This window comes from Ochlerotatus camptorhynchus, unplaced genomic scaffold (assembly GCF_037179485.1).
Source record: "Ochlerotatus camptorhynchus isolate MF236.1 unplaced genomic scaffold, CSIRO-AGI_Acam_v1.1 ptg000401l, whole genome shotgun sequence".
Classification (NCBI taxonomy): domain Eukaryota; kingdom Metazoa; phylum Arthropoda; class Insecta; order Diptera; family Culicidae; genus Ochlerotatus; species Ochlerotatus camptorhynchus.
In genome coordinates, this window is record NW_027040887.1 from 1,508,521 (window position 1) to 1,536,015 (window position 27,495).

Here is a 27,495-nt window from a genome sequence, read left to right on the forward strand (position 1 = left end):
CAGAATTGACATCAATCCCGAGATGTTTTCCAGGGCTTCCTCGAAACTCAAGTCGTCGTACAATCCAGGTCCTGATGGAATTCCATCGGCGTTCCTCAAAACGCACTTGGACAGTTTGTTGTCTCCACTGCTGCACATTTTCAACGGTCTGTGGACGTCGGAGTTTTCCCATCCTGTTGGAAGCTAGCACACATGTTTCCAGTACATAAAAAAGGCAACAAACAGGACGTTGGCAACTACCGTGGCATTACTTCGCTCCACTGCCACGAACTTGCTGTGCCTTACTTCCTACATCTCTAACAGTATCTGCTGCCTTCGATAAATTTAATCACCGCATATCAATCGCTAAACTTGACAGGCTTGGTATCCACAGCTGCCTTTTGCAATGGTTTCAGTCATACCTCACCGATCGCTATCTTACTGTTGTCATTGGTGATCACCAGTCCCGTACGTTTGCTGCCACATCCGGCATACCTCAGGGTAGTCACCTGGGACCGCCGATTTTCCTGATTTATTTCAACGACGTGAATCTGGTAATTGAGGGACCACGATTATCTTACGCAGCTGACCTTAAACTCTACCTCCGAATTCATTCAATTGAAGACTGTTGCTTCCTTCAATGTCAGCTTTTGCTGATTGGTGTATTCTGAATCCTATGGAGGTTAACCCGTCCAAATGCTCGGTTATCTCTTTTTCGCGCAAGAAAGAGACTATTATGTTCAAGTATGTTTTGTTAGGCACTGAAATTGAGCGCGTCAGCCAAATTAAGGACCTAGGCGTGATTCTGGATACAAAACTCTCTTTCAAGCAGCACATCTCGCACGCCGTCGACAAAGCTTCAGGATTGCCAAAGACTTCACGGATATCTACTGCCTTAAATTGTTATACCTTGTCTCGCTCCATATTAGAATACTGCTCGGTTGTCTGGACTCCTCACTACAACAACGGTGTCGAAAGAGTTGAGTCTGTTCAGCGACGGTTCCTGAGATATGCGCTACGTAAACTGCCGTGGACGGATCCCTCCGATTGCCTAGCTACGAAAGCCGTTTGCAACTGATCCATCTGGATATCAATGTTCAACCCCGAGCCCTACGGAATAATTCAATGCTGCGCCTGCCAATACAGCGAACTAATATAGCAATCTAATGTTCGGCGCAATCGGTGGTTCACAGAGACTGTTCAATAGGGTCTCCGCACTGTTTGATTTTGACCTGACTCGCCAGCTGCTTCGCCGGAGGTTTATTTCTAGATCAGTTTAGTTTGTTTAGTAATGTTCCTTTTTTACGAGATGACTATCTATGTACTTATTGATGTTTTGTTTTAGTACTTTTCATGTTTAGTTTAAGTTACATCATTGGGGCAAATAACGCCTGTTGATGTTCAGTCGTATAAATAAATAAATAAATAAATCAGTTTTAAGAATTCACCACTTTTACAGATGTTCCAGATTTTCTGGAGGACCATCCTGTCGCCTCCGGAGTCATATATATATTTTGAAAACAACTCCGCATTCATTCTGATAAGATGTCTCGTGGTCCTTTGCGTCCATTTTCTAGTTAGAACTTGAGATATGACGTCTACGAGTGGTTATGAATAAACCCCGAAGCTATAGGATCAGTTTCATTAATTGACCACATTTACGGATGTTCCGGATCTATTAGAGAACCATCCCGTGGTCCCTAGTGGCATATTTTTGGTCACAACTCCGAATTTATTGAGATAAGACGCCTATGAGTGCTTCGTGAATTTACCACTTTTACGGATGTTCCGGATCTTTAAGTGTTCCATCTCGTGGTCCCCAGTGTCAATTTTCTGGTCACAACACCAAATGCATTCAGATAAGAAGTGTATGAGTGGTTTAGGAAAAAACCGCGGGGCTCTAGAATCAGTTTCATGAATTGACCACTATTGCGATTGATCCGGATTTTCCACAAGGCCAGACTTGTGACCTACCCGAACCTGACTTCTCCATAAACATCAGGAAGTTATCTCTTAAAATTTCCGTACAATCAGTGTTTGGTCCCAATTAGCTCAAATCCCATATGGTACGTGTATTCGTTAATGCCGGATCGGCCGCACTATAGGAATCTAGTGACATCAGTACTATTGGAATCCGGCAAGAACGAATCCGCACTATAGGAATCTTGACTGCATTTGTTGGAATAACTTTAAAACCAAAACAATCGGTATTCCCGCAACCTTCAATAAAAAAGGAAACTTTTTCCGTCATTTTGACACTTCTTTTTTCTGTTATTTTGACACTTCTTTTTCTTCTTGAAACTTCAAGCTTATTGTTTATCGCATATTAGCTAATTACATGTTCTGAACTTAGTGTTCTAAATGCACTTCCACAGTTATTAGTTGAGAGCTTTCGATTCCTGTACCATTTTTGCATTAGTATAATTGTGTGGCAAGTACATTCATACTCTATGCCCAGGGTCCTGGGCCAGGGAAGTCGAACCCAGCCACCTCCTCCAGCATGATCTTGCTTTGTTGCTGTTTTTTTATCGACTGAGCTAAGAAAGGTTCCTCATTTTGACACTATTACTTAAATGTTTTACCCCCAAATGGTCTATTCTCGTCATTTTCCAACTACGAGCAAAATGACCAATAGAAATAAACGTCCAAATTGACCTATATTTTGTATGAAAAGTGCCCGACGAAATATTTCCTTAGTAGTGTCTAAATGATGCGAAAGTCCCTCTTTCAAATGGAGGTGGTTTAGAGAATGCCGAATTTTTGGTTTAAAGTGATTCTAACAACTACACCAGTTTGTTTCGAATTGTAGCAGTTAATAATTGTGATTTTCTGACCATCTGATTTTCAAATCATCTTATTTTCAGGTTTCATTGCCACTCTTTTTATTATTTTTGCATTATTGCATGAACAAATTTTCTCTGAACCATTACTCTATAGTCACGGCATGCAACTAGCAAGGGCATGGAGAAAAAATCATCCACCAGTATGTGGCAGCAGTGCAAAATATAAGCAGTGTTCCGTCATGCTAGACATCCAGGATAAATGATGACATACATGTGCTTACTGTACTTTCTCCAGCAGACTGTTCGTAAGACGTGAAACCACCAGAAAACTGTCTATCCATCCTTCGTTCCTTCCATCATTCGTGTTTATGATGATGTTCGACTAGGTATAGTCGACTAGTTTGCACATATTTTCCCCGAAGGACTCCGCTCACGCCGAGTGATAAATGATAATCGCCGTTGAATTGGTAGACATTTTTCGACAGCGCTCATACTAGGCTATGCAGAAGTGACTCCACCATGACATGAGCGGGACTAAAGTCAAGATAGTTTAATTGGCAGTCATTTTGACTGAGTGAAGTGCTCTTTGTCAGTGCCGGAGACGAAACTGTAAGATGAAAGGATACGCGCTTAGAACTGAAAATAAAGGAGTTGGGCGACACATTTTTGGCGAAACGAATAACCTTGGATTATACGTTCGCCATGAACTTGAAGCTGCAGTCGTCTGTAACAATTTTGCCCCGAAGCAGGTGGACGTGTCTCTAATCCAGTTCAATCCTGTTGCCCGGTCAAGTTGGAGCTTCATAATATGAAGGTATACGCCGTGACTAGGTTAAGGTGGATGGTATTATGCAAGCTGCGTAAAAGTAGAAAAGGTGCTTCTACAGTCTGAAGCTAATTTTACGTTGGAATGGACATGAGCATACGAACAAAGCAAACCAAGCGAAATCCCACAAATGCGAACAATGTACAATTCGTAATGCTGCTAATGTACCTCCAAAAGATAGCACCTGGGCACATTTGTTTATACTAGTAAGCGTTAGTCATAGTCAGCTTTGTCTCATACTTTTTTTGGCGTGGTTTCAGTGAGACCATTAGGTAACGAAATTTTCTCGGCAATATACATGCATTTGGATGACATAGAAAGCTCTCAATTGATAACTGTGGAAGTGCTTCTAGAACTAGAACTCACTACAAAAGCGTAATACGCTTAGAAGATGAAGGAGATTAGATAACGAGCAAAATGTTCAATCGTTGGTGACGTAGATAGAACAAGACCGTTGTAGGTCGCAAAAGTTTATATTTTCATCATGGGCGGATTGTTAGGTTTACAAAAGATATTGGTGGCAGCATCATATGTATGGTTAAGCGGCGCCGGTAGTGTAGTGGTAAGTCTCTCACCCCAGCAGGCCTGGGTTCAATTCCAGTCGGCACGGCCGGGATGTTCTGAGGCATAACATCTCTGATCACACCTTCCTTCGAAAGGGAAGTAAATCCGTTGGTCCCCGGTTCATGAGTTGATGATGGGTCGATAGGTAGGGTCCGGGTGTGGGAGCTGCCTCCCTGGCGTCGGTAGCATTGGTGCTCAGCATGGAAAACAAGATCGACGGAAAACCAATCAAGGAAAAAAACTATGTATAGTTGAGTCCATTGTGTATTTTCAGTCGAGCTATTTACCCTATATCATGAATCTGAAAGACTATCAGATTCCAAGAGTAACACATTTCTAGATATCTAATATTCAAAACTGTATAAAAAGAACAAAATCCGAATTTCCACCCAAACTATAAATCAACATATGTACCCCTGACCAGGCTAACCTCATCCTATCATTAAATCTTTAACCCTTCGTCTGTGCCAAAACAAAGCTTACGTTGTCGTACCTTGGGGTCAGCGAAGGTTCAAACGATTTTTGAAATTTCAAATGTTTTGTAACGTAAATTTAATTTACTTTCAGTTTAAATTGTAAAACATTGCAAAAATATACCCATGAAGTGGCATATTTTGATGATAGAGATGTTTATATCACGAGATCCCAACCAAATAGGATGTTGCTTCTTCCTGCAAAGATATTCATGAATACAAGTTCTTAAAAACTATAGATAATTGACAGAATTGACTCACTAGATGACGCTAAAACGAAAATGATCAAGTTGCATCATCTTATAAACACATTATATAACGCTATCTACAGTTCCTGGTCATATGGATGGCTCCCGTTATGAGCAAAGTTGTTCAGATGGACAAGACTTATTCTAACGAAAATAGTTTAATTCAGATTTCACTCACCAGGCAGCGCTTGTGTGGCATTAACTTTGAATTGTTAGCCTTAATTAAACATCTTGACTGAATAGAAGGTTCCTATCTTTGGCAAAGTTGTTCAGATGGACAAGACTTATCCTTAGGTTCAGCAGGATGCACTAGTGTTTTATTAATTTTTCATTGATATCCATAACTTAACATGTGGACTACCGGAGATTTCCGTCTCCGGTTAAGTTGTTCAAATGGACAAAATCTATCCTTAGGTAAAGACTTTAGTTCAAAATTCACTCACCAGGTAGCGCTAGTGTGAAATTCATGTTTCATTGTTTGCCCTAACTTAACATATGGACTAGATAGAAGATTTTCCTCTTCGGAAAAGTTGTTCAGATGGACAAAACTTATCCTACGGTAAAGAGTTCAGTTCAGAGTTCACTCACAAGTTAGCGCTAGTGTGACATTCATTTTGAATTACTGTCTTAACTTAACATATGGATTAGACAGAACAGTGGTGCTCATCCAACGGCCCGCGGGCCATATGTGGCCCACCGAGTGAATTTGTTTAGCCCGCGGGATGCTTTCAATCAATGGATGTATGCCGACTGACTAAACCCTTCAAAGATGGTGCATGTGTTTTGTGATTTCATAATAGTCATTATGCCCAGAATTAATTTTGAATTGTCCAAAGATCTTCCTGATATTTTTTTTATGAACTCACCTTAGTATTCCTTAGATATTCTGTCTAAATTCAAAGCTTTTTATAACTTTCTTTGATATTTTTAACCTTTTCAATGGATTTCGTTTCAAAAGTTTGCTGGAATGTTTACAGAAGTTCTTTGAAATTCTCCTTGGAATCTTCATAATGTCTCGATCCTCCAAATTTTAATCCGCCCTAAAATTCCTTTGAAACAATTATCAGATTGAGATATCCTTGAAATTTTCATCAGATCTTCTCCTTTTTCACGCTGAGAATTATTTTCAGATTGAGATTACCCTCATTTTTTAATAATTTTTCTCGAATTTTTCTTATTATGCCGTTATAATTTGTATCGTAATTCCGTTACAAATATTTTTTTAGTTCGTTTAAATTCTCTTTAAAACTACCGTGATACTATCCTGCTGTAAAAAAATTAATTTCGCATCCAAATGAGTCTTAACAAATAAACAAACTATAAAAAGAACTATTCTCTGATGTTGTGAGTTTTAACTTCTATGGAATGTAACTTAAAACTTCTGCTAAATAACCTCTTTTTGAAGCTATGAAACATATTATACTCTTCCAAGGATTCCTTTGGAATCGAATCAACTTCAGATTCAAAATTCTTTCCAAATTTTAAATAAGATTTTTTTGAAAATTATGTCAGAATTCCTTGGAAGCTCTTGCCAGTGTTGCAAAACTTGTCAGAATTCACTTGAAGTTGTTGAGTTTTGAATATATTTGGAATTATTGCCTGTATTCTCTTTCAGTTCTTCTTAGAGATTATTTGAAAATCTTCTGGGCATTTCCTCACCCTCCCACTGGAGTTCTCTTCAGAATCACCATGTAATTCTTGTTCAATTATAAAAAAAAAAAGTAGCAGGGTCTGTGCCTAGCGGCACGAACGGAAGCTTGACGTTGGACCGCTAGTGGACGAAACGAATGTGAAAAGCATTTAGTTCTTTTAATTGATCATCTATCTTAACTCTTTCCGTTTTTTTAATTGCAGGCGTACCAAATTTGTAGCTATTTTTTTTCCAAAATGAAAGTTGATGAAGAGAATCGATCAAAATCACTTCCACCCTGCTTCCAAGTTTGGTAACAAGATTACAACTCTGAAGAGCATTTTGTGCGGTCGTTGGGGGCGTGTGGTTCTGAATATGGACAAAGAGGCACTGATAAATTATATTCCAACTCTTTACTGTAATAAGCTTGTTGGCCCGTGAAAAGGGCCGTTTTGTAGCCAAAGTTGGTGATGATTTAATCTCCAAAACCGTACAGAGTGCGTCTGTCGCTTCAATGCGTAGACAACATCCATGGCCGCTTACGCTTGGCGTGTTCAGAGTAGGTGACAACATCACGGATAACATTTTCCAGGAACACCTTCAACGCACCTCGAGTTTTCTCGTAGATCAGACCTGAGATATGTTTCGACGGGTGGCGGTTATCAGGAAGAACTGATGACGCTTGGCGCCTCCTTTACCAAGACCTTTTCCTCCTTTGTCACGACTAGTAATTGTTGCTTGTTGGGTACAAGAGTGGACTACTTAACCTGCCACCACCTTCCTACTGCTGCTTTTGCTGCTTCTGCTTGCTTGCTGCTTGCTTGCTGCTTGCTTGCTGCTCACCACGCTGTCCGAAGCGAAAATGAGTTGAGGCTAGACAGCGCTTTTCAGGTTAAAACAGAATGATGCGCACCCAAGTGGTGCTCGATTATGACGACTGGGTTTGGGAAGAACGTTTATTTCATGAAAACAGTGATACAATTATGACTTTTTATTTGTACATTGGACAATGCTTGACATTTCCACTTTTCCAATAGTTTCTTGTTTAAAATCATCAGACGAAAGTATTGCTAGAGATGCGTAAAAATATTTCTGATCGATTGGTGATAAAATTATTTAAATTGGTCCAGGGGCAGCTGAGTTACTAATGAGAAAAATCTTTCATAATATTGTTTTATGTTTCATTTTCGGTTTTTACAAAATGTAGCCCCAGTATAGAAATGAAAGACGTAGTCCTACGTAAAAAAAACAGAAGCTTTCCTCACAAAGCCTTTTAATTTCTTTTCAGAATTCCTTACTAGTCTCCCCGGAATTTCTTAACCATCCAGCAGTCGCGCTAGTACACTGAGTGCACGCACAAAAAACACACTATAGAAACATGATTTTTGCTCAACAATTTCCTTGGACATTTTTAAAATGTTCATACATCACTAGAAAGAGGAAGAGTTGTTCTTGAGGCACCATTAAAACCCGGATCAATTAAAAAGAAATTTCGTTTGCTTGCAAAAAAGCTACTCATTTTAGGGTGCTTTGACACAACTGCTCTTGGGTTAAGAATTCTGTTCCAGGATTCCCTAGGAGTTCATTTTGGTATAACCTTTAAATTAAGCCAATTCGAATTGCGGTTCCATTGCCTTTTTTCTGTTTAACTCATCCAAGTTCAAGACAGATCCCAAGTTTTTCTTAAAGCTCAAGGTTTCTAATAAAATCCCTGACTACAATCTTGAACTTTACAAAATGCAACCGTTTTACCCATGGCGTTCAGCATAACAACCTTATGTCTTAAGTCTTAATGGAACTTTGGAAATCTTTCGAAATCTTGAACTTCAAAATATCAACTTTATTGCCGCCATCATGCATTTCAAAATAGCGCCAGACATCGATTTCAAGTCCCTACCCGTCACTCCGATTCCAAAATTACCCATATTGTGGGTTATTTGATAGAATTTCGAAGTTTTCTGTAACCGGAAGCCGCCATCTTGGATATCAAAATGGTGAAAGACATGAATTTCTGGTTCCTACACATCACTCCGATTAATAAATTCCCATATTGTGGGGTATTTGGCAGAATTTTCACATTTTTCTGTATCTGGAAGCTGCCATCTTGGATTTCAAAATGACGTCAGACATCGATTTTCGGTCCCTGCCCGTCATTTAAAAATACGATTCTAAAAATACCTATATTGTGGGTTATTTCACAGTATTTCCCAGTTTCCCAAAATCGCAAAAAAAAAACTCGTTATTTGGGATTTACTTCGTAAAAAAGAGGGACGTAAATTGAATGCTGCGTAAAAAAGACTTCGTAAACGGTTAATTGTTATATATCAATCTTAAACATTTTGCCGAAAACAGAAACCTTCTATCTAGGCGAGCTGTCAAGTGAAACCAAAAAACTTGAAACAACGTGAAGCAACTGATGAGTAAATTCTAAGCTAAACTGTTTACCATACAATAGATCTTATCCATCTGAAAAGCTTTGCTGAAGACGAAAACCATCTAGCTAGTCAATCTGAAGTCCTTCTTTCGCCCCTCACCGCCAGGGTCGCTAGTATTTTGAATCAATTCAAGTTGGTTTTGTGTGCAATGATCTGGCAACTCGCGTTCTCGCTCGCGTTGACGGGGTGCTTTTTTCTCACTCATCGAAAGAAATGTTTTTTTTTTATATTAATTTATTTGTATAGGCTCAATCGAATAAACTTTACAGAGCCGAGTTATCATTTTCATTAAACATGATTAATATCTTAAATCTAGAGTTAAAGGAATTGAACCGATTACTCGCGGTCGTCTCGAGGTTAGTGGAGATTTACAATTTTTTGGATGGGGAAAGGGAGAAGGAGGTTTGAAATATGATTTATTATACAAATATTTAATTAATCCTTAAACATGAACTTATTTCTATTCATCTTGAAAACAAACATTAAAAAAAACTACACGCACACTACACCAACTAAACACAAGGTTAATCAAACTTACAATCTAAGGTTAGTATTCTTAAAGTAAACATATATGAGTTTCATAAACTCCAGATCACGTCTAGCCAAAATATCCCGAACTGGAACATTAGGTTGTCTACCTCGAGCCCGAAGGGAATTGCACAGCTCAGATCTGACTCCACGATTCTCAGCACAAGACCAAAGGATGTGATCGGCGTCTTGGTAACCTTATCCACATTCACAGAGATTGCTGTCTCCCAGCCCAACACGAAACAAATGAGCGTTTAACGAATAGTGATTGGACATGAGGCTAGACATCAGACGAATGAAGTCTCGACCCACATCCAACCCCTTGAACCAAGGACTCTTCGAAACCTTAGGGATGATCGAGAATAGCCATCGTCCCAAACTTCCTTCACTCCATTTATTTTGCCAGCTGGCGAGCGACTGTTGACGATAAATGAAGAAAAATTCATTGTAGGCGATTTGTCGATCGTAAATATCGCCTTGCATAGCGCCCACCTTAGCAAGTGAGTCCGCCTTCTCATTGCCCGGAATCGAGCAATGAGATGGGACCCATGCAAAGGTGATGACAAAAGATCTTAAAGATAAAGCACTCAGAAGCTCTCGTATTTTCATGAGAAAATACGAGGAGTGCTTTACCGGCCTCATGGAGCGAATAGCCTCGACAGGAAAGAAATTTTGATTTATCTGATTACAGTTTCAAGTGGTTCTGGACGAAGTATTCAACTACGAGTGCTGGAGAGTGACTTCCACCTGACGGCATGGGAATAGAAGGCAGAATTCCACCAACAGCACTAAATCCGGACGATTCTGTTCCCCGAGCTGCGAACTGATTTGGATGTACGTTTAATATGGTCCAAGAGCACGTTCCAAAGCGGCTAGATCATTACAATTCATTTAACGATGTACGAACCTGAACAACGCACCGATTGATGCGAGTTAGTATACCGAAAAACTGCCAGCATTTGGAAGGGGAAGAGGTAGCTCATCGATTCTTCCGGTTCGCCTCCTAGCATCGTGCTATAAGGTACCAGGCGATAACCAGGGTAGTTGATCGATAGCTCGATGAAGTCATTTCGTTGGCGTCTGCAATGGGAAATTCTCATAGCAGGCGTTTACGATGGGACGTTGTCGAGTTGTTGAATAGCAACTATCGTTGTAAATCACCGATTACCTGTCAATCTGCCAAATTTGGAAAGACGTCTGCATTGAATTGTCTCATATAATAATATTCCGCCCACTATATCACAAGAAATTGCGAGTAGCTGAGTGGAATGGAGATAAGTTAAGCATTGGGTACAGGACCAAGTCTCCCCTGGGTGGTGCCAAAAGATGAGCGCAATAGAATCATCAAGTTGCCATAAGGCACGGAATGAGACCATTGCATGGCTGGGTAGTCAAAGTCTTCCATTCGTTAGTCATTTCAGGTGGATTAGAACAGGTTTAGGTGGGCGTTGGCCAGATTTGGATTTTTCAGATGTAATCCTGAATAGGACCCTGTCATTGAACGTCGCGTGAAAGTGGAACTTAATGAAGGCCTAAGTACTTTTTCGTAGTTTTTAGTTTTCGGATTTGAAAGATCGTCAGTTACAGTGGCCTGCTTACTGAGCAGAAAAACGCGGTCCCAGGTCCTTACATATCAAAGAGATTTATGGTAAAACCGCTTGTGTATCGTGTATTTTGCGAAACTCGTTGTTGTCGTTGGTTCCGGGTTTGAATGGATACACAAATTTGAGCAACGGTATTATGTGATATGAGGGTCTCGGTGGCATAAGAGCAACCGTTTTTGCTTGCTGAGCAGAACATCATGAGTCTAATCTCAGGCCCATCCACATTCAAGATTCGTCAATCGTTTTATTTGTTAATATGACTACATGGTAATAACAGCAACTCGGTGATTAAAAAGGTGCTCGTCTGCCTAGTGGCAAACGTTTTTGCTTACTGAGCAGAAGACCGTTGGTTTAGTCCCAAGCTCTTTCGCGTTATATGATCGTTAGGACATCAATTCAGCTTATCGTTTACCAAAACGAACCCTGCTGCAAACCCAACCCTCTTATCCAACATCCCAGTGATTCCTCGTGGAAGTGCAGAGGTGTTCTCGGCTTCCATCAAAGCGAGTGTCATGTCAATCCAATCCTTCCCATTCCTTTGTTGACCAGTGTTCGGGCGCGGCCGGCGCTGGTATTGCCTAATTTAAGATCACCAGTTTTTACACATTGAGGATGATTGCTAGTCCCAAGCATCGTCTATTGGTTCTCTGTGTAATTACAGCTGATCTGGCAGTAACAGAGTAGCAACCGTGGGCGGTCAATCAAGCTCAAGCTCAAGCTCGAAAAACTGCCAGCATTTGGAAGTGTTAAGCTAGGTGTTAAGCAGACAGGTGAACGGTATTCTACTGCAGAGGTCCGATCGTAGCCTTGGATTGGTTGCCCGTGCCAGACGGACAAGATGAGCACCAGATCCTAGCCTTGGGTTGCAAAAATAATCGACCAAGTGTTTGAAAAACGTTCCATAATATTTATTCTAAGGCCGTAGTAAGATAAAGTAATTTAAGCTCTGAATTTAAAAAAAATAGTGCTGTAGTTGGTTCGTATTGTCGAAGAAGAAGTCCTTTTTCTTCAGTTAGATTCGCAACAATTGAAGTTATTGGGTTATTTCATTTTGACCTTGACCTAATTTGAATGCTGTTTATTATGTTTTGTTTCCCCTACCCATTTCCCCTTTTCGCTGACGCAAATTGATTTTCAATGTAGGCAGCAAGTATGCACTTGCTGTTCGAACTGTACCGTCAATCGAACTTGAAGTACTTGAAGTACTTGAAGAACTTGAATACTATGGAAAATGCCATTTCACCGAACGCCATTTCATCGAAAGTCTTTGTGTTGCTGAGCAGGGGGTAGCCCCCTAGCTATTCCTATGTAGTGTAGTAGTGAATCAATTTAAAATCGTTAGTTTTCACCGGTTACTCCTACTCCACCGAGTTTGCGAGACAATTCCGGTGAAATTCCGTAGAATCTTCGTTGGCAACAGTCTCCACCGGAATCTTGCGGAAGCTCTTCTACCGAAAATTGATAAAATACCGTCGATATTCCCTGGAACTTCCGTCAGCAGCATCCAATCTCTTCACTAGCATCGTGCAGAACCTCGTCTAAACTCCATGGGAACCTTTGTAGGCAGCATCTAAATCCTCGACGGGAGTTTGAACGAAGTTTTTACGTTTTAACGGTGGAGAGGATACCGCATGATTTCGATGGAGATTTTTTATTTTACCTGCGGAAGTTCTGGGGAGTTTCTACGGAGTTTTATCGCGTTTTCGGTAGAGAAAGTTCTGCACAATTCCGGTGGAGATTTCGGATGCTGCATAGGCCCTTTTCACATGTTTCTCTAGTTACTAGCTTTCTCCATCATACATCAATCCAAAAACTATAAAGTTGGGTGTTGTGGGCTGGACTATAGAGTATACGTTTATGTGAAATCGTTGGAAAAATTTGTCCATGATGTTGTCCGCCATGGTGAGTAATTTATAGTTTTCTTTTTCACAATACTGAATAAATTTTACTCAACTATGAGCAATTTTCGATAGCTTTGTTGATATAGAGCTGCTAACCCAACAAACAATTTTTTTTTTTTTTTTTTTTTTTTTTTTTTTTATTAATTTATTTGATAAGGCTCAACCGAATTAACTTAACAGAGCCGAGGATTCTTGGTCACTATACAATACATCTTAAAGCTATAGTCAAAAGATACAACACAATAAACACTTTATCTTCCGCTATCCAAAAAGCCTCCTCCATCAGAACTGGAGCCGCTTCCAGTAGTTTCATTGTATGGCAAATTGTTGTACGCCAACGAGGGTCAGAGCGCGTCCATTGCAGCAATGGACGCAAAATGTGGTCAGCACTCACACACTCATCACGAAACGGTTGCTTTCCAAAGTCGACGACGCATCGACCGAAAGAACTGCTGATGAAGAACAATGAGGAGGACCACACAATGGTTGCTGCCGAGTAAACAGACGATCGCGTAGCACACATCGAGAGTGGCCTGCTTTTGTCGACAGCCGAGTGAACACTGAAAAAAAAAAAAAAAAAAAAAAAAAAAAAAAAAACAATTTTAGTTGCAGATTAGCTTATACAGCCAAAATTTGCCTTATGCAGCTAACTTTTGCCTGTATAAGCTAAGCTGCAGCTAAAATTGTTTGTTGGGAAGCGCTCAAATTACAGTATACTAGCCTTTAAGGCACTAGTGTCGGGGAAAATTGTATCTTGGGGATAATAGAAGAGTGGACCATATTGTTAATTTATAATATTAGTTGGAGGTCTCTAAATATTTTCTGAGCAACATGGTATCTTGAAAATTGCATGGGATATATGATATGAATTGTTGGGCAGTGGAATTTTGGAGATCTTTGGAGAATAACTGGGAGATGTGATTTGATTTTCTGGGCAGTTGGAAAATGAATATCTGATCAAGCAATAGTCTAAAACAAATATCTTGAGGATTTTTTGTAGGTCTATTATTACCTGGCCTTCTGAATTATTTCTGATTAACCTAGTATCTTGAGAGGATATCTGGGTAATATGATTTGAATTGTAGTACAGTTGAAGATCTTCAAACTGAAGTTTTGAACAAATATCGTGAGGATTTGTTGGAGATCTATGATCACCTGGAGGTTTTTGAATAATTCCTAAGCAACCTGCAAATTTGAGAGAATAGCTGAGAGATGTGATTTGAATTGTTGGGCAGATGAAGATCTTTAAAATGATATATATGAGTCCGGTCGAACTAGTATTGAGCCATTGGTTCGTAGCTGTGCTTCCATTTACTAACGTCCTTTTAAACAAACCATTTTGAAGAGGTGAAAATAGTTCATTCAGGACGGCAAATTCGTAGCTGTGCTTCCATTTATTAACGTCCTTTTAAACGAACCACCTTGAAGAGGTGGAAAAAGTTCATTCAGGATGGCCAAGCCGCAACCAGCACCCAGCCGGTTAGCATCCCCAGGTAGCGATAATCACAGGCTACTTAGAGAGTTGGCTATAACCTTATTGCTCTGTCATCGTCATCACGGGCACGACCGATAATTGACAGAAGTGCTTTGGTGACAACGATGATCCCCCGTTCTTGTTCGCATTACTGACGGCAAATATCACCGCCAGCAATCCCACCGGGCACCGCGTGGAGGTAAGAATCGGAGTTCAGGTACACAGAGGTCGCAAATCGCCGGTCAGGGCAGAACCCAACAACCATTGATAGGCGTTCTTAAGCACTGCTTTACCCGGCATCGTAGCTGTGCTTCCATCTATTAACGTCCTTTTAAACAAACCACCTTGAAAAGGTGGATATAGTTCATTCAGGACGGCCATCGTAGCTCTGGTTCCTCTCGTACTGCACAGTAATTCCGTTAAGATAGCGCAACAATATCGCACACCAGGAGGGTAAAAAAAAACCTGTCTAACGACGGTCTAGGCCCAGCTCACGTTCCCTTGAAAGGGTGAACAATCCTACGCTTTGTGAATTTTGCTTCACAATGATAGGAAGAGCCGACATCGAAGGATCAAAAAGCCACGTCACTATGAATGCTTGGCGGCCACAAGCCAGTTATTGGTAGCTTTTCTGACACCTCCTGCTAAAAACTCTTTAAAATCAAAAGGATCGTGAGGCCTAGCTCTCGCTGTCTCAATATGTACTGAACATCGAGATCAAGCCAGCTTTTGTCCTTATGCTCAGCGTGTGGTTTCTGTCCACACTGAGCTGACCTTTGGACACCTCCGTTATTGTTTTGGAGATGTACCGCCCCAGTCAAACTCCGCACCTGGCACTGTCCATGACTTGGAGTATCCAGATGTCTTACTGTCATTGGCGTACTGTGTGAACGTTGAGCAAACTGTGGCCGTGTGTACCGTACGGGCCCGAAGGTGGGACCCTACTGGGGCAGCCGAAGCCACTCTTATGAAGTCTTTGGAATAATTTCTGAGGAATCTGGTATGTGATTTGAATTGTTGTGCAGTTTAAGATCTTCAAAATGGTGCCTGATCAAGCTGAAGTCTGAAACAAATATCTTGAGGATTTTTCGGAGATCTATAATCACCTGGAGGTCTTGTGAATAATTTCTGAGCAAATTGGTATCTTGAAAAATACCTGGGTGATGTGATTTGAGCTGTTTTGCCGTTAAAGATCTTCAGAATGATAGCTGATCCAGCTGAAGTCTTGAACAAATATCCTGAGAACTTTTTGGAGATCTCTGATCACCTGAAAGTCTTTTGAACAATTTCTGAGCAATATGATATATTAAGAGAACATCTGAGAGTTTTGATTTGAATTTTTGTGCTGTTAAAGTCTTCAGAATGATACTTGATCCAACTGAAGTCTTGAACAAATATCCTGAGGAGTTTTACGATCACCTGGGTTTGAAATAAATTCAGAGCAACCTGGTCTTAGAAAGAAAAACTGGGAAATGTGATTTGAATTGTTGTGCAGATGAAGATCTTCAGATAAAAACCTGATCAAGCTGAATTCTTGAACCCATAACCTGATGACTTCTGTTCAAGGCTTCAAGTTGGTTAGGATTTTTTCTGAAGATTTTTAACTGTTCATCAATTCAAATCACTTCTCTCAGATATTCTCTCATAATGCCACGTTGGACGATCAACGTTTTCCATAAAATCCTCTTGATATTGCTGTTTTTAAAGCTTCAGGTATTCTGAAGATCTCCACCAATTCAACAATTGAAATCTCGATGCTCACATATTGTCATATTTTACCACAGGGTGTCGACTACCTGGAAAACCTAGACAATCAAGAAATATCAGGGGATTCAATTTGAACCTGAAAATTCATGGAATCTCAGGGAAATTTATTCAAATTCAGTGAAATATTTCTTAATCACAACTTAATTCAGACATCTTAGTTACTCGGTGTAGCTTGAAGATGGTTGTTAATTTCAAATTTACAGAATTTGCGAACTTGTGGTTGCTCATTGCATGATGTTAAATTTTTGCAAGTTCAACACAAATTACTCAAATAAAAGGGTATTCTTGAATATCTTTGCACAAGGAAGCAACTTTCTACAGGGTTGGGATCTTGTGACATAAAGATCTCTAACATCACTCTTATTTCAAGGGTATAGTTTTACAATGACCCCTCAAGATCCGCCCTTTCAAAAAAAATATGATAGTTAAAACAGAAGTTCAACTAAATTTACTTTTCAAATCATTTGAAATTTCAGAATTCCTCTGTAATTTCGTTAAGATGCGGCAATTTGAATTTGGGGTCGCATTTGGGGTATTTCAATAAACAAATTCTAATAATTATGTTTTCAAGGTTTTTGGAGCAGATTTCATTTTCTGTTATAGAGCTCCGGTGGACGCACCGTTGAACGAAATAGTTAGTAAAATCCATTGATAAATAAAAAAGTTACAGCTTTTCAAAGTGGCCTGGAGTCAAATTGACCCCAATGTACAGACAAAGGGTTAATTCTGTCAAACTAAACTAGATTTATTATTTCGATTATTTAAGCTGTATAATGAATTTGGGTTTATATATATTGAATTTGATATATATAAATATATACACTGAAGTCTTTTTTTACACGGTTTTTTTTTTGCGGTATTTTTTACACGGTTATTTTTACATGGTTTTTCGTGATTTACACGGTACGTTTTTAACGATTTCTCGACAACGATACAACATATCGACTTGATTCCAATCACATTATCCGTTTCAAGTTATAGGTAATCGAATGGAATTCTTAGAAAAAATCACAATTTTGGTGTAAATACAGATTTTTTTATAATATGTCTATATGGACCATAGCATGCTATAATTTAAAATGGCATCAAAATCTGATTTTTTAAAAACATTTAAGCATGTGAAAAATCAAAATCTCGTAGTTTTTTCACATGGTTTTTTTACACGGTACGTATCCCCCGTGTAAAAAAGACCTGAGTGTATATTGAATTTGAGTTTACCACACTAGATATAATTGCTGGTCGCAATTATTTAAGTCTAAAAGGAAGAGGCGGCAATACTGGGCCAAAACGAACCACTTTTCTGTCAAACACGAACCAGCTCGTGCTTGGCCGATTTGAAGTGCGTAAGATAGAGATAGAGATAGATATAGATAGAGATAGATATAAAAGATTAAGAAGCCAGTTGTCTCCTCTTCCTCTTAGGTTTAAGTCTCCTACAAAAAAAAGAAGAAAATGTGATGTCACGTTTGACCTTAGCTCCCCTCCCTCATATTCAGAAATTGTCACAATTATTGAAACCCCCTTCCCCATCTAAACACGTAACGTTATTCATGGATACTCCCTTATATGGTTTTTTACGATCCGTACCTAAAAGGAAAAACCTTGTCGGCAAATCATGAAAGCAGTTTGCGAAACATTCATATTCATACGAATCTGCTCCATGAAGCAGCCTCAGCAGCATCATTCAAAGCCATGTGCCACGCATTTTCATTCCCTCTCGCATAGGAATAAAATTTGCATACACTTAGTTGCTTCACTTTTTCTACCGATTACTTTCTACCCTCACACAAACTTCTCTAAAATTTGCAAAACAGAGACTCTGCTTTGTATTAAAAAAATAAGCATATCACCGTACCAAGTCGGGACATGTGCACGGCCGTTGAATCCGACGCAAATTTGAGTTCCGTTTACTAAATTTCGCAAAAACGCTGGTCACTCATAGCCTGAGTAAATTTTTCGCTATTTCCCCCCAGAAGCCTGCTCGAATATGAGGATCAGTCGATGAGCATTAAGCCCAGCCAATTTAGAATCTGTACGCTTCTTTTGTCCGGTGCAGCGCTCCTAGTGGTTAAAATTCTGTGCAAAATTAAAAATAAAGGTTTCTGTTTTCTTGAATTAGGAAATAGAAGAGAATTAATTCTGCACACAAGATATGAAAACCCGACATGGTTAGGTACGGGGAACCCAAAGGAGTTGGAAATTGCCAAAACCGCCGTCTGTGCAGTGCTGAAACGTTTCAAGGATCGTTTGTCTGTTTCCCGGAAACTGCGTCAGAACGCCATGAAAGCTTTCAAACCAAATCCAGGATTATCGGACTTGGATGTGGTCAACAAACTTGGTGCTGTTCACAGTGCAGTACGAAATATTCGTATTCGGGAAGGCTTCTTCAATGTCGGCTTGTGCTGACCAAATTCAACGGATGCATCTTTATGGACGATGAAACGTATGTCAAATTGGACTTCAAACAGCTTCCGGAACAGAAGTTTTATGTTGCCAGGGATCTCGGAGATGTCCCAAGAATTATAAATTTGTTTTGCGGACAAGTTTGCCGGTAAGCTGATGGTCTGGCCGGTGAGGTTGATCAGCAGTTTGGGTAAAAGTTGATGGCACGGTAAAAAGCCCATTCGAACATTCATTCGAGATACTTTAAACTAAAATAAATACATAACATTTTCTTCAAATAACGTTTTATTCTAAACTAAACAGATTCTGAAATACATCCTATTGAAAGCGTATCGATTCTAAATTGGCAGATAGATTGAGTAAACTTTTCCTCGATTTTCCTTAAAATCAAGCAAATATTACTCAGTCTATAAGTAACCAGCGTCTTCGCGAATTTGAGTAAATGGAACTCAAAATTGAGTCGGATTCTACAGCCATGTATGCTTCTGTCGGTGACAGGTAGGGCAAGTGGAAATCAGCTAGCCATATACTGTAGGGAAACATGGTGGAAAAACGACGTTCACTAAAAGCGTTTTTCGGATGCTCGCGCTTCATTTGCGTAGCTAGGAGATACCTGCCTTACCTTACGTCATTAAAGTCGATGGATCCGCGTGCACGCTACGACGTGACACCACTCTGCGTGCTCCGGAGTACCTACAAAAACAGGACAGTAATTTGAGCGTCCTTGAACTTAGCATGTTCAACCGATATTGGAGAGAGGGTAACGGGAATCATCCACCCGCACCGCGGTTGGAAAGACATTAGGAAGGATAATTTATTCCAAACATCATTAAATTGCGCTCATTCGGGAAAGGTTGCGGTATGTTAGAACTAGACATACCTATCATTTATATTTTTAATCATGAGAGAAAGATATTCAATGAAAAATTGTTTAGACCTTGCGAGTTTCAGTGTCACGGAATTCCTCGATAAATTTCGATAACCTAAATTGCTTTCATTATAGGGAAAAAATGTACTGCCATTGAGAAAAAGAACATGGGACTTATTTTCGCCGATGAGAGATAAAGTTAGTTGACGTTAATTAAAATAAATTGGAAACGCAACTGAGACCAACTGAATTTTCCGCATGCACTGACCTACAGGTATAATATAGATTGGACAAGTATACAAAACGGAAAGCAACGGGAAAGCTAACTCGAACGTCACACAACTTTTGGAAACGTAGCAATGGGTTTTCTCGGTATTCAATGACAACCGTTGATTGCACTGCAATCACGTTGTAAAGTGCAAGTGGCAGGTGGGCAGAGGTATTTACCTTCCTGGCATATAACTAGCGTGTGCAGAAGGGGTTGCAACCAGTTCTCAAACTGGCACGGTCATTCGTTTGTTTATTTGAGAGTTGTTTGGTATCAGACAGGATTCCGTGCCAGAAGATCAAGGATGATGCCCCGTTTGATATATAGATGTTTGACCTAGGAGTATCCCACTCTAAACTTTAGTTCCAATACTCATTAAGTATTGTTAAATCTCTCTTTAGTATAATTAAGTATTTTCAAATATTTTTTTATCTTGTCGTTATTTTGATCATCTTAGCTAATGTCTACTGAAGAGAAAAAGGGGCAAAATATATATTTATTCACTATTTATTTATCAATTTTATCTTGATGAACGCGTCATTGGGACGGTACTTATGGATATTTTTGATCGCTATTGAAAATTTAGTCGATTGCTGAATGTATGTATGGGCCCAAATTAGGGGCTTTAGGCCAACATCCATTTCCCCTATATATAAAAAAAAGTTATTGTCTACATTTGGCTCACTGTCCTCATTCACATGTTTGCCTAATACTGATTTTGATCAAAGGATTCAAATTGGTCACTTATCTTGTTTGGGACTGAACCACCCAGAAACTACAACCCTGTTTTGATGCATAGCTGAGGGAAACAATACCGAGACCGAGGAAGCAAACCACGGCTATTCTACAGCATCACCATTAGAGTAATTCGGGGCAAAAGTACGCATAGGCCTTTTTGAAATGTTCGAACATGAAAACCTGGCCACACTGTATGGGTTCGACACATCATTCGACGAGCTGATCACAGGTGTAAACATACGTGATTTTAACGTAGTGGCGTGAAAGTAATTTGTGTTTTGTGCAGTTTTGATCTAATTTTCAACATTTTGGGGATTATGTTTTGACCATTTAAAGTTTAGAAAAAAATGGGTATAAAAATGCTAAAAATATCTTTACTCTATGATTGTTTGAGAGCTGCAGTCATTCCGTTCAAACAGTTTCATAAGTTTTGTAATAAATCAAATCATTGATAAAACTGCATGTGGGGCAAAAGTACGCAGCAGGCGCGGGGCAAAAGTACACACAGGATGTCGCAATGGTTATGTTTTCGTACAGGAACTACAAGCGCAAAACCAGTCGGCAGAAATGCACTTCCCAGATGCTCGAAACAGCTCAGCAAAGAGTCCGGGATGGCATTTCGAAGCGGCATGTTGCGCTGGATCTCGGAATAACGGAAGGAGCATTGAGGAAAAGGTTGAAACAGGTGAGTAAAATCAAGTACCAAATGATATTATCTTAACAGTGATAATTGAATTCCTGTAGGGATTTAGCAATCAGCGCCAATCAGGGAAAAAAGCAGAAGTAAGCCTCTGCTAAGCATACTGAATTCTCTTTTAATTTTGATGAATTTTTAACATGAGCTTCTTGATTTTCGTTTTCAATAAAATGCAATAAAACAATTCAGATTGACTTTGTGTTTGAATTTTTAGTTATTTCTGGACCCCCCCCCCCTAAGTGAATCACGTACTTTATGTATGACCCCTTAAATATCGACTTCCCAGGAACCATCCAGAGAAAACGTGGTCGAATTTCAAAGATTACTTTACCCGCTTCTGCCCCTAAAAAGAAAACGTAGTTTTTGGAAGCTCGCTAATCCTGGTTGACCAGAGGGAGGTACAGTACTCAAGAAACTATTTGTTACAACCATTATTTGCGACAAAAACATTATTTGTTCAATGCGTACATTTGCCTCGTACAATGCGTACTTTTGCCTTTTGGGGCAAAAGTACGCATTTGACTATTTTTAAAAACTGTTTACACAAATATTTTGGTAATTTCCAGTTCTACATTTGAAAGGTAAGACATTAAGGCAATACGTGGTAACTTGGTTGCATGATATTTGCCTTTCGTTCAATAGTTAACATACTAAAAAAGAGTTAAGTGCCTACTTTTGCCCCGGATTATCTACCTACGATCGGTCGGGAGAGCGCCAGATGAGATGTCCATACGAGGTAGGGAATTGCGGCGATCGTCATCATCTGGGATCGATAGTAGCAGGACCCGAGAGAGTGAATTACCGATAGTCGTACAGCGCGAGAGGGGGATAAGGGCTAGGCGACCATAGGTCAAGCGATGACCAGATCGGGAGACGGGAGATTAGTTGGTTTCGGTCACCGGATAGGACGGTTGGATATCGCATCGGGTATGAATATTTAAATTTATTAGCTTGAGTTTGTTTGTGAACAGTAAATTGTGTAGTAATTGTGAATAAATGTAGTTTTTGTAAACTGTGTTTCACCAACCCGCGAGTGTTGTGTTTGGAAGGAATAATACTCGCTGGAATTATCCCTGTGGAATACAACCCATACGAGCTACATTTTTGGATTCCCCGCAACCCAAAGGAAACACCAACAACAACAGTGTTGGAGTCGGCACGGATGCTCCACTGCCATTACACATCGAAGGAGGTAAGCCGGATATCCAACATTTTGAATTTTTGGCACCCTTTTGGGAAAGAACGTGGTCCATGTTGCTGGCGTAGATCCGATCCAACGCAGCACACATGTTGAATCTGTCCAGAAGAAAGTCTGAACCGCTAACCGAGTAGAATCCTTGACCTTTTCGTAAAACTGGGCCGATAATAGCGCACCTTCTTCTTCTTCTTCTTCTTCTTCTTCTTCTTCTTCTTGTTCGCATTTCAAGCTTATTGCTTAGCGCATATTAGCTTATTGCGTGCTCTCAACTTAGTGTTCTAAATGCACTTCCACAGTTATTAATTGAGAGCTTTTGATGCCAATACCAATGCATGAATTTGTATATTGTGTGGCAAGCACAATGATACTCTATGCCCAGGGAAGTCGAGAAAATTTCCAACCCGAAAGATTCCCTCGACCGGACCGGGAATCGAACCCGCGCACCACAGAGCTCTAATCGTGGGATAGACTGGCAACTGATTGGAGCCACCTTGGATCGGGATGATAAGAGTCGAACCTTGATTGTTCCACTGGAATCCTGACTTCTTATGTAGACGCAACCACCATAGGCCTTATTCGAAGCGTCTGAAAAGCCTTGTATTTCCACTAGTACTGCCTTGGGAATGATGACACAGCGATCGACTCGAATTTCATTCAACAATGGGAGTTTTTGGTAAAATTTCCGCCAATTCTCACCCACCATCAAAGGTATTGGTTGATCCCAGTCCAACCGATTGCCGGTCTCGTCTTGCAACGTCCAAAGCTGCTGCATGAAGATTTTGGCAGACGATGTCGTGGCACCAATCAATCCAAGCGGATCGAACAACGTTGCGATTAGTGGCAATATTCGACGCTTCGTCAACGGGACACCAGGTTCTATCGGAGGAACTGTGAACTGGAATCGAAGGGTATCAGTAATAGGCATCCACGTTAGTCCTAACGTTTTGACGGATTGATCAGAATCCAGGTTGATTTCTTTAGGGTCTCGAAGAGCCAGGTTTTCTTCGGGTACACCTTCCAGAACTCCGGGAACATTACAAGCCCACTTTCGGAGCTTGAAACCACCACACAGCATCATCTCGGTCAACTGGTTTATGAGACTGATAGCTGCATCCACCTCGTCCGTACCGGTGATGACGTCATCCATATAGACGTCCTCACGAATTGCTCTTGCCACGAGCGGAAATCGGTCTTCTTCGTCAGCAGCCAGCTGTCGGAGAGTTTGTGTTGCCAGGAATGGTGTGGGTTTGGTTCCATACGTAACGGTGTTCAGTTCGTACACTGCGACCTCCTCGTCCGGAGAAAAGCGAAATAATACGGACTGGAGTGATCGATCCTTGAGCCACGTAAGGATTTGTCGGAACATCTTCTCGACGTCCGATACGAGGTAAATCTTCTTCATCCGACTGCGTAGGATAATTGACCTCAAATCTTCCTGCACAACGGGCGCTACCAGAAGCACATCGTTTAAGGACACTCCGGATGACGTTTTACACGAGGCGTCGAAGACTACTCTGACCTTGGTGGTGGTACTCGCCTCCTTGACCACCGGGTGATGGAGAAGATAACACCGTTTGACCGGTCCCTCCGTAGTTTCTTCGACCTTGCGCATGTGTCCCAGTTTCAGGTACTCGTCCATGAATCCGATGTATTGTTCCCGTAAGTTGGCGTCCCTTGCCAATCTTCGTTCCGTTCCGTTCCGAGAAGACGTTGGAATGCGATGTCCCGTGACTCGCCCAGGTTTGGAAGAACTTCTTCGATTTTGGGTAGGGGAACAGTATAACGACCTTCTGGACCTCTTTGAACTCCACGTTGAAATAATTCTTCACACTTTTTCTCCTTCAGAGAATAAGCGTCCGTGAATTCCACCTCCTCGCACGACCAGAAACGTGCCATCAACTTTTCCAAGTCCTCGGACGTTGAGAAATGGCAGTTGACTTGTAGAGAATTGATAGGAGTTGAACAGCCACCACATACTACCCAACCGAACACCGAGTCTTAAGGTTTGGTAGATGTTTGCCGATTGTAATAATCTATCTATTTATGTATTACCTATGTACGAGAGTAAGACCCTCATAAAACTACAACCCTGGAGACTTATCGCCGTCGCTGCTACAGCTGATCTGCAGCCAACAAAGCGATTATACTACAAGTCGAGATGCGTCTATTGTCCACACGTAAGGGATAGTAGCGATCCTACATAGGAGCTGAATGAAAGGTGACACACAAGGAAGAAGTATTAGTTTGTTTACTAAAATGAACTGCCCATTTTGTTATGGCAAGTTTTGCTATAAGAAATTCTCCTCGTGTTTATTAGCGAAATTCACATCAATAGTTGATTAATTGCGTAAGAAATCAGTTTGGCACGGCATTTGTGACCAGCATACATCTACCGGTCGTATGAAACAGGTCAAAAACTGTCCAAATCCGTCCATAAAAATTTTTGTTTTGAATTTCTGTATGGCAAAATAGTGAACTTTTCGTGAACATTAACGGCAAAGAACTCACCAACACTGGGAGACCGTGAGTTCCTACCCACCAGTCATTTTCCATCTCGGCAGCGATCATCGTACCTACGGTCGCAACATCGAGAGCAGCAGATGAGATGATCGAACGACGAGTGCGAAGTTGGACCGAACCGATGCACAGCGCGAGAGGGAGATTTGGACTAGGCGACCATAGGTCAAGCGATGACCAGATCGGGAGACGGGAGATCAGTTGGTTTCAGTAGCCGTTGGAAACGGTTTATGCTTCCATCGGGGATGAAGAATATTTAAATTGTTAGCATTAAGTGTGTTTGTGAAAAGTAAATTGTGTTAGTTGTGGAATAAATGTAGTTTCTGTAGACTAGTGTTTGGCCAATCCGCAAGTGTCCTTTTTGTGTCTATGGAGAAGAAGAATACTCCCAGGAATTCCGCACCCCATTTCACCCCAAATGAAACACCAACTAGAACAGAGTGCTCAAGCAGTGTTGGAGTCGGCACGGGTGCTCCACTGCCACCACACATCAAAGGAGGTAAGCCGGCTAGCCAACATTTTGGTCCTTCGAACCGGATACCTAACCCGGGGACCAGTTGGACGCAATTGCGCCACACCGAAACCAACAGTGCCAAGTGAGCACCATTTTATCCCCGCGAAATCACCTTTGGCGACGTAAGACATAATTGGCGCATCGCCATCGTGGATCCAAGGCTCCTTTGAAGGATCGCCATTGCCAACCGGCGAATAATAGGATAATCATTGTGATTGTGAACAAATTGCGCCATCGCCGCTTAGGAAAGTAGATGAATATTGGACCCATTTTTGAATTTGGAATCCTTTGAGTGAAACCGGTGGATACCTGTGAATGCTGTGGAGATTTTCGAGGACCATTAGTGCATGCAGAGAAATTTGGCTGAATTCGGATCAACCCTTGGTCATCCGTAGCTACGCTAGAACATCGAATCGAACATCGATAAATATTCATAAGTTCGATGTGTGTCTAGCCGAAGCATTTCTTACATTATACTAACGCCATCCTTTCGATGCATGCTATTGGATTCGTTACATGGAACGGAGAAATCTTCGGTGATACGGAAAACTGACGACGTTATTCAAGCTGATTACAACAGACGGTTCAGCAAAGGAACGATTGTGCATCCCGCATAAGTCGTCGACCCTGGTTTTCGCTGTAAAGGACGATTGCTACGGACGGTGGCAGAAGAGCCATTTACTCCCTCCCCGGTGAGTTAACTTTATTGTATAAGTCACTGCCGAGTTTAGCATACAGAAATACACCATTTTTAATTGAAATTCCCGTACATCCTCTTCAATTAATGCCACGCAAGCCCTGCAGTTGAACTGCTCGTTAGAGCAAATCTGCTGATAAACCCCAATTTGCAATCTCGACTGGTTTTTCGTTCTGGTTGGTGAAGCTGTTAGTCCTCCAGGTTAGTTGCACGGTATATGTCCTACTGAAGCTAGCCATACGATTGCTACATAGCCATTATTCCTCTTCGCACTACATCCTGCACACACACGTTCTGGAGTTCACATTGTCCGCGATCAAAGCAACATTTATATCAATTTGGTGTGGAATTTTGATAACTTTGGATTGGTACTGCTGTTGGAACCTACAGGTAGGTTAGGTAGGTAGGCCACAGTATATGCCCAGCCGAGGCTTAGGTTTCTCTGGATATTACACCCCGAATTCTCCTCTTCTGTGAACTTCAACCTAAAATTGAGTGATCCCTACCGAGGCAAGATTGATGTGATGTCATCGGACCTTTTGCTACTTTGGTTCGTATTTGGAGTTACCTGTTCTGCCAGGTCAGTAATAACGAGCAGTATATGTCCGCCGAAGCGGAGACTACACGCGGTATATTACACCTCCAATTTCTTTACCGATTACTCGACATCACATCAAAATGCCACCCACCACCCGGAATTAACTGAAGGTTCAATTGGACGACTTGAAATCTTCGTTTGATGATATTTGGTCTTTTGTTCAAAATATTTGTGGTGAAACCCCCAGTACGCAGGTAGTTCGGTTGGAACGGATCGATGATTTGTGGGAGAGATTTAGCGAGAATTTCGTCTAGCTTAAATCTCACGAAGAGTTTGAGGATGAGGAGAACTACTATGGGAAGCTACGCAAGTATTCGAGCGACCGTTATTCTGAGGCAAAAACCATGTTATTGGACAAGAGCAAGGAGCTTCGTGTTTCGCTAGTATTGGAACAGTCTGTCCATGAACGTTCAATGTCAGGTGTTTTTGATCATGTCCGGTTACCGCAGATCAAACTCCAATCATACAACGGTGACATCGATGACTGGTTGAGCTTCCGAGACCTCTTCACCTCGCTCATTCACTGGAGGACCGATTTACCAGAGGTGGAGAAGTTTCATTATTTGAAGGAGTGTCTTCAAGGTGAACCGAAAAGCCTGATCGATCCGCTGAAAATTACCGAGGTGAATTACCAGATAGCTTGAGATACTCTGGTAAAGAGGTACAACAACAACAAGCTGTTGAAGAAGAAGCAGGTCCAATCTTTCTTCAAGCTTCCGACTCTCTCCAAGGGATCTGTTGTTGAGTTGCGTACTCTGGTGGAAGGTTTTGACGGAGTCATCCAA

The 27,495-nt window shown here is 40.9% G+C and overlaps 1 protein-coding gene across 1 annotated transcript; it reads right to left on the minus strand.

Moving 5' to 3' along the window:
* Positions 1 to 12,248: 12,248 nt before the first annotated feature.
* Positions 12,249 to 24,023, minus strand: LOC135710681 (uncharacterized). The gene is made up of 2 exons (XM_065233330.1): positions 23,085 to 24,023; positions 12,249 to 12,368 (listed from the first exon to the last, which is right to left on the minus strand). Exons 1-2 carry the CDS (start codon positions 24,021 to 24,023, stop codon positions 12,249 to 12,251), a joined length of 1,059 nt encoding a protein of 352 aa, XP_065089402.1.
* Between the last annotated feature and the right edge of the window lie 3,472 nt (positions 24,024 to 27,495).